Here is a 13,441-nt window from a genome sequence, read left to right as displayed (position 1 = left end):
CACCCCCCAACCCCCAGGTTGACGGTCTCAACACAATGCACATTTACTTCTGGCTAATGCCAGAAGTGGCCGTCTTATGCACGTGCTGTGCTGCACACTCCTCCCCATGCAGTTATCCTGTAACCCCCGGATACTGCTGGCTCGCTCTATCCTGAGCACCTAGAACCAGAGCTACCTCATGAGAGTAGCGTATGTGAATGCTTTTTGAATGAGTCCATACAAGAACAGGTTGTAAAGCTCAGCCACGTCTTTCTCATCAGACCTTTACTTTCTCATTGCCCACCATGGAAAGAAGAGAAGGACGTGGGATCCTAAACTCTAACCTGAAAGCTTTTCATTTGGCTAGTTCTGGAACTGAATCATCAGAAACACGGCAGTTAGAGACCAAAATTTGTCTGTAGGAGCCTCTGAAAGGCCAAGAGACAAAGAACAGCTAGGTGCTTGCTGTCAGAACACATTCTCCTGGTGACTTCCGCATTGCGGGTTCCATGATCGCTCTCAGACCCTGGGTAGTCCAAGGCCCCAAACCCGAGCTTGAGGCTTTGGGATTGCCAGAGCCAACGAGGCAGCTAAAATCGTATCAATTTGAGTTGGAAAGTTGATAAGATTTTAGGACTGGTGAAAAACCACGAAGTTTAAAGCCTTTATTGTGAACCTCAAAACAAAGAGGAGCATAAAGAAAACAAACTGGTAGCGTGGTCCTGGAGTGGACATGCCACCCAGAGGTGTTACCACCGCTTAATCTAGTAAAGCTTTAGTATCCTGGAAATTCCGCTTTAGTGATTGGAATGGGAAAACTAAAGCATGATGATTCGGCAGGAATGGTGCCTGTTAGACATGACCCCAATTGTCTGCTTACCCAGCTCTCATCTATAAACTCTTATGACTTCACTGATTATTTATAATGCTTTAAGGCCGTTGCTTCTAGTTCCCCAAAGGAAATGCTTTTTGGTCAAGGTTGTGATCTCTTTCTGTTAGGTTCAGTTCTTTAAATTCAGAGAGAAGTGATTTCTGTTCACCTCGTAGCCTGCCCTTTTAGAGAGGTTTGTGATCAGAGGGAAGTTGTTGCACTGAACGGATGCCGCCCGGTGCTGTATGGCAAACTCCTCAACGGGCAAATAAGGGTCAAGCCCAAGGTCAGTTTATCCAAGCTGAACCTGCCCAGCATGAGGAGACACATATTTCTCTTTGCCCCTGCTCATGACTCCTTTAAGTTAGAGTCCTCTGTTAGTTTAAACTTTTTCTTTCCAGTTAGTATCAAGTTAAAATTCTGTGAGATTTATAACTTAATCCGGATGTCTTTAAAAAAAAAACAAAAAAACCTCTGTATTAAAATCTGTTCCATTTCCTCACTTCTTCGTTTTCGTTTTTGTGCCTGCCATTTTCCTGATGTCAGAACCAGATTCCAGATGCCACATCTCCCTCACCTTGCTGGCTCTCAGACCTGCCGCATAAGGTGGACCGTGCTTTTCCATTTGTCTTGGCATCCAGTTTTTGTAGTTGGTGTGCTGGGCTCCTAAAATAAAAGTGCACAACTGATCACTTAAAAAGATAAATTATTTCCTTGCTTAAGATGTATTACAAGAATTTGGGTTTCTCTGGGTGGAGGTGGCTGATGGAATATGTAAAAAATTGTAAATATGCATTTATGACTTTCTCTGGTTTAGAATACTTGAGGCGGGATGGAAAGCAGGCAATTAAGTTTGTACTTAATTAGGGGCAGGGGATTATCCTTTTATGTATTTGTTTTTGAGTGCTTAGTCTGTAAAGCAACCTTGTAGGACAGGGTAGAATGGCCCCTGTGAGTTTCTAAGACTGCTTTATGGGAGTAGAAAGCCTTGTCTTTTTCCCATTTGAGCAGCCGGTAGCTTTGAACCATCAGTATCGCGCATAGAAGCCTAACGTAAAACCACTGTGCCGTTAGGGTTCCTGTGAATGGGAATCCACTCAGTGTCGGTGCCTGTGAAGGCCACTGAAGTGGATGGGGTTGTGGGTGAGGATAGGCTAGTGGGTATAGAAGAGTCAATGGCTGAGGGATAAGGATAGAAGTTCATATATTTAGAAATAGGCGGATAAAAATAGTTGTAGAAATTTTCCAGTGTTATATAACATTTAAATATAACATGGAATGTTTTATAAATTTGTAGAGTTGCTTGTGTTTAATTTGAAAGCACGATGCTGGGTTTAGGAGAGTCAGTGTGGGAATCTCTGAGAGAGGGCCCATAGGACAGATGTCCATGAAGCTGTCATGTGGAGGTTGGCTCAGGTGAGAAACGAAGACCCAGGTGCAGATAATAACCATGGCAAGGAGGCCCTTGCGTTGGCCCTCTCCGCAGTCTTGCTGTCCTCCATTTTGAAGCCACTCCGACCCGCTCCTCCTCACTTCACAGACCTATTGCTAACTCAGGATCACAGCGAAGAATTTCATAATACACTTGATATTTTCACTAACAATGTGTCTTATTTGGTAATTGTCTACAAGAGGCTTGAAAACAGGAAATCGGCTAATCACCTTAATTTGCAAAAGGTTTACATGAAATTTGGAAAATTGGGACTCTGGGCCATCGTTACTGGTGGACCAGCTTGAATTCTCATATTCTTAACTATTCCCATGTAGGGAAAATCTAGGTAGCACTGTTTTCCTAAACTCTTCCAAAAGAAACTTCAGCTACTAAAGTATATGGGGAGAAAACAAACACCACCAGCCAGTTTCCATTGCATTGGTCTGCTCGTGGTGACTCCACGTTGTATCAGACAGAGGCTAGAACTGCTCCTTGGGGTTGTCAGTAGCCGGGAGTTTAGAAGCAGCATGTCACGCCACGCCTTTCTCCTGAGGGGCCCTGGGTAAACCAGAACCTCCAGCCACGCTTAGCAGCAAGTGTGGTAAACCCTTTAGAGGCACTTAAGGTACATGGAGGGCTTGGTAAACAAAAGTACTCACTTCCTTGATGATCTTTCTTGGCTAGTAAACTATGTACATGAAAACCGAGGCCACTTCTTTCCCCAACAGCTTCATGTTTCTGCCATACTTAGCACCTCGCTTTTATCTCTTGTTGCTCAGGGAAGGTGTAGAATCTTCTAGATTGAGCTATGTCAAAGTGCCTTTTTATACATCACTGCGGGGGGCGGAGCACTAACGAGGAGAAGCAGTATCAACTGGCACACTTGACAGCAAAATTATGTCGAAGCATTATTTTTATAAACCTTAAAATTAATGGCTCTATGTTGCTGGAATAAGGCCTTTTTCCCCTCCTGAAACATTTCAGAGCCAATTGAGTCTATAAATAGTGCTCAGCCTGCTTGTCTGAGGTAGATTGAGTAGAGCAGAATTGCCTGTCCTTAAGTGAAGGGGAAGTAGCTTTACATTTTTAGTAACTGAATTGTTGGCCAGCAATAAAGGTAAGGGTCATGTGAAAAACTTATTTATAACTTCTTTTTAAAGGTATGTGTGTGCCTCAAGCAGAGAGACTGTCTGGGATGCTCGAAATGGAAAAGGGCAATAGAACCTTTTTCCAGGCCCAGCCTTCCCAGCTAGCTGGTGCAGTGGCGTGATTTTTCTGCATCCCCCGGGCTGTCAGAAAGAGGGGTGTCAATGGATGCGCCCTTCCTTCAATGAAACAGAATCTATGGCTTTCTGTTAGCGAGGGATGTTTAGCTGTCAACTCCTGAGAGCGTCCTGGGCATAACTGGGTGAAGTTGGGTCATCCTGCTGGGTGTGTTCCTCTCCATTCTCAAGTAGTGCAACCCCACCGAACAGGCTTTTTGTCATAATATTTCTTTTTCACAGATTTTCTTATACTCAAACTATAAATATTACTAAAAACAAAACAAAAATACATCATCTCAGACTGTGTTGTCTGGTCACAGTGGGAGAAGGGAAAACGAGGAAAACATGGTCACGACATCCCAGAAAAGTTATGTGTTGGGTCCCTTTGGTAGATGGCTGGAAATGGAACCCACTGTTAGACATGGTTAGCTTACCTCTCACCCCAATAGTTAAATGACTCACAGCCAGTCTCTGAAGGTGAGATTTTTGTTATGTAAGTAAGACACATTCTGCCCCCACCCCCGTTACTACTCATTTTCCATTTTCAGACACTAAGTTTTATTACTTTTGCATCAGCTGTGTAAAGCAGTTGCATGTATGGCTAAGAAAGTAAACTTTGGCTTGTGTGCCAATTCTGTGAGTCTGTCTAGTATATTGGGGCAAGTTGTAATAAGTGGGAAATGGCCCATTAACGGCAGTGGAGGTCTCATAGCAGTACTCACTTCAAATCGTGCTGGGTTTACAATTTACATATTAAGAAATGCTCACTTGATTTCGTTCGGGGACAAAGCTGACATCCTATACCAGCATTGCTCCAAAAAATCCTATTTATTGGTCCAATTATTTCAATTGAAAGATGCTGGGTTACTGCCTCTTAAGTCTATGAACAATTCTCAGTGAAACTGTTAGGAATCAGTTTGACTCTAGTGGCAGTATAACCTCACTGGGTTTAGACTCACTTTTAATTTTCAGTCCCAGGATTAAGGATCATTTGTAGTATAATGTAACAGTGTGGACAAATATAGCTCCTCTGAATGCTCTTTCGATATTTGGGGAGAAGAGTGTTTCCATGTGAAGCAGTCACTTAGGAATTGCACGACCGCCTCTTCTCACTACGAAATCTCATTCACATTGCTTCCCTTCTCCCACACCCTTAGAACAGGGCAGCATGCACTATTCCACCTTTTCAAAATAATTAATTATTTAAAGACGTGGTTGAAGGCAGTTCCTCAGGATAGATGCCAAGCCAACTAGTTCATATTGTTTTAAAAATCAGGCTCTTGATTAAAAGTGCTTACATTTGTGCGAGAAAACTACATGTTAAAATGAATTTGGAAAGATTAGATTGGAATTGCCTCAAATTCTATTAAGCCACACTGCATGGACGTGCTGGGAATATCAATACAATCACTGTAAATTTTGTACGAACTTGATTTGTTGCATTATCTTGCTCATCTAACATACGGTACTTTTTGTGTCCATATTGCAGACGGCAACTCCAAACTAACATGGCAGTCAGACTGTGTGATGTGGCTTCTCTGCTTAGAAGTGGTTCGTGGGCAGCAGAGCCTTGGACCGGGGTCTGTGGGATTTTTCTTAAATTCTGTAGGCTACTTTTTAGCATGTTGCAGGAGTGCTGAGGCCATACCAAACACTTGAACCTTTCATTTGGCATACTAATTATTCTTATGTTTAACCTATTTGCGGTATGGCTGTCATTAGGACGTAAAGCACATTGGAATTTTAAGTATAGCGATATATGTAGCACCAGAACCATGCTTTTGCATGCACCTTTTTCTATTCTAAATAAGGGCTTAGTGCAGATTCAAAGAGTGACAAGCTTTTTTTAAAAAAACAAAGTTTTGGTATGGTCTGAATACTAAGTTGCCATAATAATTCTTGACATTCTGTTTACTATGTATTTTTTTGGTTACTAAATTTTGAAGTTATTTACAATTACTAATGCGCTCCCACTATCACTCCCCCCCCCCAAAAAAAAAAAGTTGAAATTGTAAATCTGGCTGAAAATTACTTGCCCAGTAATTGTTGAAAGAGTTTGCGTTCTGTGAACAGTTGTGTTGAGCCTATCAATGGAATATGCATTATTTGTAAAATATAGCACATTAGTATCATTTTATTCTGAGCAGATGGTCCTATAGCTGAGAGATGCTATAATTTTCAGCCCACACAGCCTACTGCAGCTGTTCACTTGAATGTCGGCTTAGGAGCCCATTCTTGCCACCTGAACATAGAAATAAATGTGCAATTAAGTGAAGAGTGTTTGTTGTCCTTACTAAATCCTGCTAATTTCAGTCAATGAACATTTATATTTCCAATGCCATCTCAGTGAGCTTTAATCCAAACCTCACATTTGGGGCTCATAGTTTTTTCACATACCATGACTTTTTTAATAGCGATTAGTTTTAATTGGCCATGACCACTCTCTTCCTGTAACTTCTTGTTTCCATAACTCATGGGCAAAGGTTAACTCTTCAAGAATCTTGTTGTAGCAAGAGAGTGATTCATATCTATTATTCTACACACTGGAGCAGTTCTATTTCACTATGAAATTGGAAACCTCCGATCTCAGTTTCACGCAGTTTTGTTCAGTATAACGAGACCCTTCTCGTGAATGCTTTCAGGGTCCCTGTTGGATGCAGATTTCCAAGAGCCTTTTTCTCATACCCCAAATACTATGTGTGAGAGAAGTGGCTTGCAGAAATAATAACCACTTTCTTTGAAAAAGAAATGAAGCAACAGGGTTACAAATTGTTCGATACTTCATAGTCATATTCTGGATTTTCTTTCCTTTTTTTTGCGTGTTTTTTTTCCTCTTAAATTATGGTAGCGCTGGTAGTCTGGTAATTTAATTAGATTCAGTTGATCCGCTGCTGCCGTTGTTACAAATAACATTATCTAGGGACTAGAGATTTCTTCCTACGCAGAATCCACTAATTTTTCTAAGACCATATACTTAAATAAGTTTTTCTCTATCCTTGATAACTTTGGTTCCCTCTACTTTATTCTTTCCTTTGCCTCAAATTCCTTTTGTATGTTAAAACTTCCCTAAAACTAGGAACCCATTAATTCATAGTTGTCAGTTTTAGGAAGTGATCTTTAGTGGTGTTGAGAGGGAGATTGGATGAACTAGAGCCCCCAAGTCATGGCTATCCAAGTAGCGAGTGGAAGTTTCATTTGGAGAATTTGGGACTGTGAAGCGTGATTCTTCTTTGAAACGTAGGATTGGTTTTTAGGAGACTAAACTCAGTATGATGTGATTTCAGAGCAGCCTGACATCTTGAGGGCTTTTCTCAGCTCTGTTAGTGAACTGGTAGTTGGAGTTTCGTAGACACCTTATTGCTTACATTTTCAATGGGCTTATGTGCTCAGCTGAGAATTCCTGGGCTCTGGTCTGTTTTCCAAAGTTGAAATACTTATTTGCATTGTTGTTTAGTGAACTGGATAAGACGTCTTTTGATTAAATCCGAGGTGAGGGAAAACACCATGTCAGAATATTTGGGGATTTTATTTTGAATCTGACCAGTCGCCACTGACAAAGAGAATAGTTGGTGATCCTTAGATGCCGAGGTTAAGAATGGCCTATGATGAACTAGACGAAGTGTTCATAGCAGAATTCCCTAGAGGGTCCTAAGTATTTTTTTTATTTCCCAACAAATATTTTTATAAGTACAGAGTCAAACTGCCTTGCAGGGTTTCCAAGGCCGTAATCTTGGCCATGGAAGTAAACGGCCACATGTTTCTCCTGCGCAGCCGCTGGCGTGTTCTGACCACTTACCTCTCAGGGAGCAGCCATGCTCTTGAACCATTCTGACATCAGGGCCCTTTACCAACGGTCGAGGTAGAAGACAGTCAATCAAAATGTTTTCAAGATGTAACCAAAACAGTACATGTTGACAATTTATTTCTTTTTGAAATAGACTTGCTTCTTGATTTTAAGTTTATAGATGTCTGTCAGTCTGAGGAAATTGAATCTCAAACTCTCTGAAAATCTTTTTTTCAGTTATGTAAAAATTTTTTTTGGATTTCTTTTGGGTAGCATGTTAAGTACTTCTGCTTTCCAGTATTTTAGAAAATAGGTGAATTTTAACCAGGGCTCAGTTCTGTACCCTTTAGCTTATTAAATTTCCTCAAGTCTGTAGACACTGCAGGTGAGTAAGTAGATGTGAATAGAATCAGAATGTGATTATAGAGACTGCTTAATTTGTGATTTAAATTGTGCTTATGTGCATGTATGGAATCTGTATGTAACACTTTTAACTGTATTCTAAAATTGGACAGCTAATACGAAGTTTTAACAATTAGCGTAGGTGTTATACGTTATCTTGTAGCATTGTTGTAATTTCAGCAGAGCGACCTGTGTTTAGTGACAAGTATTTAAGTTCTTGGATAGAATCTCTAATAGGTTGTGAAATATGAATTCTGACACTACTTATTTTCTCTCTTTAGCAGGTAATTGCTGCCATGGAAACACAACTGTCTAATGGGCCAACTTGCAATAACACAGCCAATGGCCCAACCACCATAAACAACAACTGCTCGTCACCAGTTGACTCTGGGAACACAGAGGACAGCAAGACCAACTTAATAGTCAACTACCTTCCTCAGAACATGACCCAAGAGGAACTTAAGAGCCTTTTTGGGAGCATTGGTGAGATAGAATCCTGTAAGCTTGTAAGAGATAAAATTACAGGTATGTAGTATACTATAGATCACTAGCATTTAAAGATGTGTGTTTCAGAATGTGAAAAATTATGTTTACTGCTTATTAATCATTCAGTGCTGAAATTTCTGCTGTTTTACAAAGCTAGAGTCTCTTCTCCTGACATCTATATTTTGAAACTTTGTTTTCTAAGGTTGTTTTTTTTTCATCCTTTCACAACATAAACTATTTAGTGGGGGCCAGTGTACTTCATCATCATCATGACCCTGGCAGTAGGTTTTTGGTACGTGTTACAGGAAGGATTTCCTGTGGTGCATTGGTTCAGCTCTCTCCCCACTGGTAACTGCAGGGTTGACAGTTGGAACACACCAGCTGCTCTGCAAGGGAAAGAGCCCATAAAGATGACAGCCTGGGAAATTCTGTGTGGCAGATCTCTTCTTTTCTGTAGGGTCACTGAGTTGAAATGGGCTTGTCAGGCATACTAAGTGGACCTTCAAATATGCTGGATTGGACATCAGCTTTGGTAAAATATTTTTAAAGGGTGTGTGTGTGTTTCAGAAAATGTCACGTTAACCTTTAATATTTAGTTTACTGAGCTTATATGATTTAGCATTTCAATGATGAGATAATAAGGAAAATAAGTCATGTATTTGGGGTCAGGAACAATTTTCTTAGATGTCCTTTCCATAAAGTTTGTGTAATCCTTTTGCATATCTATGCAAAGTAATTGGCAATGTTCACATCACCGTTTTTGAAGTATCTGTAGTGAAATAGTTTGAATGTATGAAAGCTTATGTTCCGTTTCTGTACATTGAAAGGAAAAAATGTATGCATGTCACTGTTGTAAAGGTAAATCAAATGGATTGATAATTTGGTTTTGGTGATGGCATTGAATATTACCAGGTACCATTGTGTCACAGCAGCTGACTCATGGCAACCCATGTGTGCTGGAGTAGAACTGGGCTTCACAGGGTTTTTAATGACTGATATTTTTAGAATTCGATCTAAAGGCCTTTCTTCAGAAACCCCTCTGTGGAGACTCAAGTACCTTACCTTTTGGTTAGCAACTAACCATTTAACTGTTGACACAACTCCTTCTGGATGTTATTATTGGTAAGTGCCTTCCAGTGGGTTTTGACTCATAGCCTCATGGATCACAGAAGCAAACACTGCATCATCCTGTACAATCCTTCAAATTATTTTTATATCAGATCCTATTTTTGTTGCAACTGTGCCAACCCATCCCTTTTATAGGTTTTCCTCTTTTTCTGTGATGCTTCTGTTTTTCCAAGCATAACTTTCTCCAGAGAATGGTCTCTCCTGATAACATATTCAAAGTATGTGAGTATGTGAGACAGTCTCACCACTCTCTCTTCTAAGGAGCTTCCTGGCTCTGCTTCCAAGAAAGCTTTGTTTATTCTCTGGCAGTCCATGGTATATCTAGTCATTTTTCCAACACTATAATGCAGGTGCATCATTTCAGCGCTAGTCTTCGTTATTCATTGTCCAGCTTTCATATGTATATGTGGAAGTACCATGGCGTCGGTTAATTGCAACTTGGTCAAGAGACACCTTAACTCTTCATAAAACTTTAAAGAGGTGTTTTGTAGTAATTTTAACCAATGCAATGTTGTTAAGTGCCATTGAGTCAGTTCTGACACATAACGACTATGCCTAACAGAATAAAACACTGACCTGTCCTGCACCATCTTCACAACGGTTCCTATGCTTGAGCCATGTGGCAGCCACAGGGTCAGTTCACCCCCGCAAGGACATTCCTCTTCTTTGCTGTCCTCCTCCTGTCTCACCATGCATGATGACCTTCTCCAGGGACTGGTCTCTCCCAATAATATATCCAAAGTATGTACGATGAAGTCTAGCCATCCTTGTCTCTGAGGGGCACTCTGGCCATATTTTTCCAAGACAGATTTGTTTGTCCATTTGGTAGTCCCTGGTACGTTAATATTCTTCGTCAGCAGCACGATTGAATCACATCAATCCTATTTCAATCCTCTTAATGTCCAGTGTTCACATGCATATGAGGTAATGGAAAATACTACAGCTTGAATCAGGCACACCACCTTAGTCTTCAGAGTAACTGACATCCTTGCTTTGCAATACTCTAAAACAGGTCTTGTGCAGCAGATTTACCTAATGCAACAAATCTTTTGATCTTCTTGAACATTGATTGTGAGTCCAAGCAAGACAAAAGTCCTTGACAACTCCATCCTTTTCTCCATTTATCAGGATGATGTAACCTATTGGTTCAGTTGTGAGGATTTATGTCTACATTGATTTGTAATCCATACTGAAGACTACAGTCCTCGATCACCACTAGCAAGTGCTTTAATTCCTTTTCTTTTCCAGCAAGCAGGATTTACCAGTGCACTACAGCCTTTGACTTCTTGACTGTTACTTCCATAGACATTAAGTGGATCCACGGAAAATGAAATCCTCGACAGTTTCTCTTTTCTCTGTGTTACTATGATGTTGCTTACTGTTCCATTTGTAGGGAGTATTATTTCCTTTATGTTGAAGTGCAATCCGTACTGAAGGATGTCTGACCATTATCAGTAAGTACTTTACGTCTTCTTTTCAGCAAGCAATTGTGTGTCATCTAAGTTATCTCAAGTTGTAGGATAAGCCATCCTTCCTTCCTGATGTCTTGTTCTTCTTCATACAGTCCTGCTTCTCAGAGTGTGTGCTCAGCACACAGATTGAATAAATATGGTTCAAGGATACAACCCTGACACCCCTTTCTTGATTTAATTGTAATTCCCACAGTTTTCCCTTATTCTGTTTGAATGAGTGCACCTCTCTTGGTCTGTGGACAAGGGTCCTTGGGAGCACAATGAAGTGTTCTGGAATTTCCATCCTTCACAATGCTCTCCATAGTTTTTGATGATCCACATGGTCAAATGCCTTTGATAATCAATGAAACACAGTTACCAATCCTTCTGGTATCCTCTGCTTTCAGCAGTAATACGCCTTATTCCACACACTTTTCTGACACTAGCTTGAATTTAAGTCAGTAATCTGCTGTAACTGTTATTGAACAGTTTTCATCAAAATGCATTTGTGTGATATTAATATTGTTCCAAATAATACCATTATTAATCCTATTAATAATAAATGAATAATATCAGTGAGATTAAACGTAAGACGTTATGAGGATGGCACAGGACCGGGCAGCTAACAAAAAATAACAAACAATAATAATACCAGGTCATCTTTCTTTGAAATAGGCATAGATATGGATTTATTTCAATTTATTTCAATAGGCATAGATATGGCCAGATAGCTGTTATCCTGTTTTCTTGGTGTAGACAACTGAGTATTTCTAGGGTTTTATCAGCATTTGGAAATATTTCAATAGTTATCCATCAATTTCTAGAGCCTTGTTTTTCACTAATGCTTTCAGAAGAACTTTCAATACCATCAATTCTTGAAATGATTGAATGCTGATCAGTTCTTTTTGATACAATGACTTTGTATTATATTTTCTCTTGTTTTGGTTGACATTCTTCAAGACTTCGCTTATTGAAAATAAAAATCGCCATCAGGTCCAGCCCGTTCTGACTCATAGTAGCCCTATGTAGGGTTTTTGAGGCTATGAATCTTACAGCAGTAGATTTTTTTCTCCAATGGGTTTGATTAGCAATAGCGAACTGCAACTTAGAATCTTTCAATACTTCCACTGGAGGCTTCAGTTCTTTCAGCTTGAGATATGCCGAGTCTCTTCTTCACTTTGGTTTCTTTAACTCCAGCTCTCTGCATATTTCATTATACCACTTGACTCTTTAATCAGCCCTTTCAATGTTTCTGTCCCTCTCTTACTTATTCCTTCAGTTCATTTTAGCTACTCCTAAGTGTTCAATGACCTTTTGTTTTCATCATATCTGCTGTTTTTGATGACATAACACGACTCCTGGTTTTTGGTTCTTAGTGTCCGCTGTTTCAAATATGTCCACGAGATGTTCTCTAACTTTAGATGGCATATACTTAAGGTCACATTTTGGCTCTTTTGATTTTTTTGTTTTACTTCATCTCTGACCCAAATTTGCATACGAGAAATTGATGGTGTGTAGTCCACAGACAGTTCTTGTTTTGGCTGATGGTGTTGAGCTCTTCCATCGTGTCTTTATACAGATGTAGTCTGTTTAGTGATTTGATTTCTGTGTGTTCTACCTGGCAAGGGCCATGTGTATAGTCACTGTGTATGTTGTTGAAAACAATGCTTTTTCAATGAAGTTGTTGATGGTCTTCCAAGATTTTATCATGCAGCTTGCAACTTTGTATTTTCTAGGTGCCAGTCCTTCTCTTTGCTTTCACCTTCAGAATTCCAATCATCAATGATTTCTCAATGCATCTTGATTGCACGTTTGAAAAGTTTCAATCTGAAGTGGTAGAATTGAGTTTTTCCATCAGTGGCTTTAGTGGTTAGACAAATATTTGAATAGTTACGTTATCTATTCTTGTAGGTGTACAGGTATTATTACAGACACTACTGTACTTCTTGGAATGCTCTTTGTGATGATGAATACACCATTCTTTTTCAATTTTGTCATTCCCAGCATAATTAAACCATCTGACTGTCTCATTGAAAATGATTGATCCTAATCATGTTTAGCTCACTTAATGCCTATGTTATTCATCTTTATGCATCTTGTTTATTCTTATTATGATATATACCCCATCAACAAATATAGGTCCCAAAAGTTTTGTTCTATGCATGTTATTAAGATCATTGCTTTGAGAAGGCAACTCTTTTCCTGGGTTTATTTCAGTGCCTGCCTTCTGGAGGGAATTGATTTGTGGCAATATATTTTTAAAAATCATTTTATTAGGGGCTCATACAACTCTTTTCCACAATCCATACATACGTCAATTGTGTAAAGCACATTTGTACATTCATTGCCCTCACCATTCTCGAAACATTGGCTCTCCACTCCTTTTTTCCCCTCCACACTCCCCCATCCCTCATGAACCTTTGATAATTTATAAATTATTTTGTCATATCTTGCACTGTCCAATGTCTCCCTTCACCCACTTTTTTGTTGTCCGTCCCCCAGAGAGGAGGTACTATGTAGATCGTTGTAATTGGTTCTCCCTTTCCAACCCACCCTCCTTCCACCTTCCCGGTATAACCCTTCATACCAGTGGTCCTGAAGGGATCATCCACCCTGGATTTCCTGTGTTTCGAGTTCCTGTCT

General features: G+C 39.9%; 1 protein-coding gene across 7 annotated transcripts in view; it reads left to right on the top strand.

Annotated features, from left to right (window-relative positions):
• Positions 1-5,055: 5,055 nt before the first annotated feature.
• ELAVL2 (ELAV like RNA binding protein 2) overlaps positions 5,056-13,441 on the top strand; it is a 101,989-nt gene continuing 93,603 nt past the window's right edge. For 4 of the 7 annotated variants that reach the window (XM_075558939.1, XM_075558938.1, XM_075558934.1 and 1 more), the window contains exons 1-2: positions 5,056-5,127; positions 8,015-8,258. In XM_075558939.1, the coding sequence (XP_075415054.1) occupies positions 5,056-5,127; positions 8,015-8,258 (316 nt within the window). Of the gene's footprint in view, positions 5,128-8,014; positions 8,259-13,441 lie in introns of those variants that run through there. The other 3 variants (XM_075558937.1, XM_075558935.1, XM_075558940.1) reach the window with 2 other exon arrangements.

This window comes from Tenrec ecaudatus, chromosome 10 (assembly GCF_050624435.1).
Source record: "Tenrec ecaudatus isolate mTenEca1 chromosome 10, mTenEca1.hap1, whole genome shotgun sequence".
NCBI classification, from domain to species: domain Eukaryota; kingdom Metazoa; phylum Chordata; class Mammalia; order Afrosoricida; family Tenrecidae; genus Tenrec; species Tenrec ecaudatus.
The sequence above is the reverse complement of the archived record's forward strand: the minus strand, read 5'-3'. Positions and strand labels throughout refer to the sequence as shown.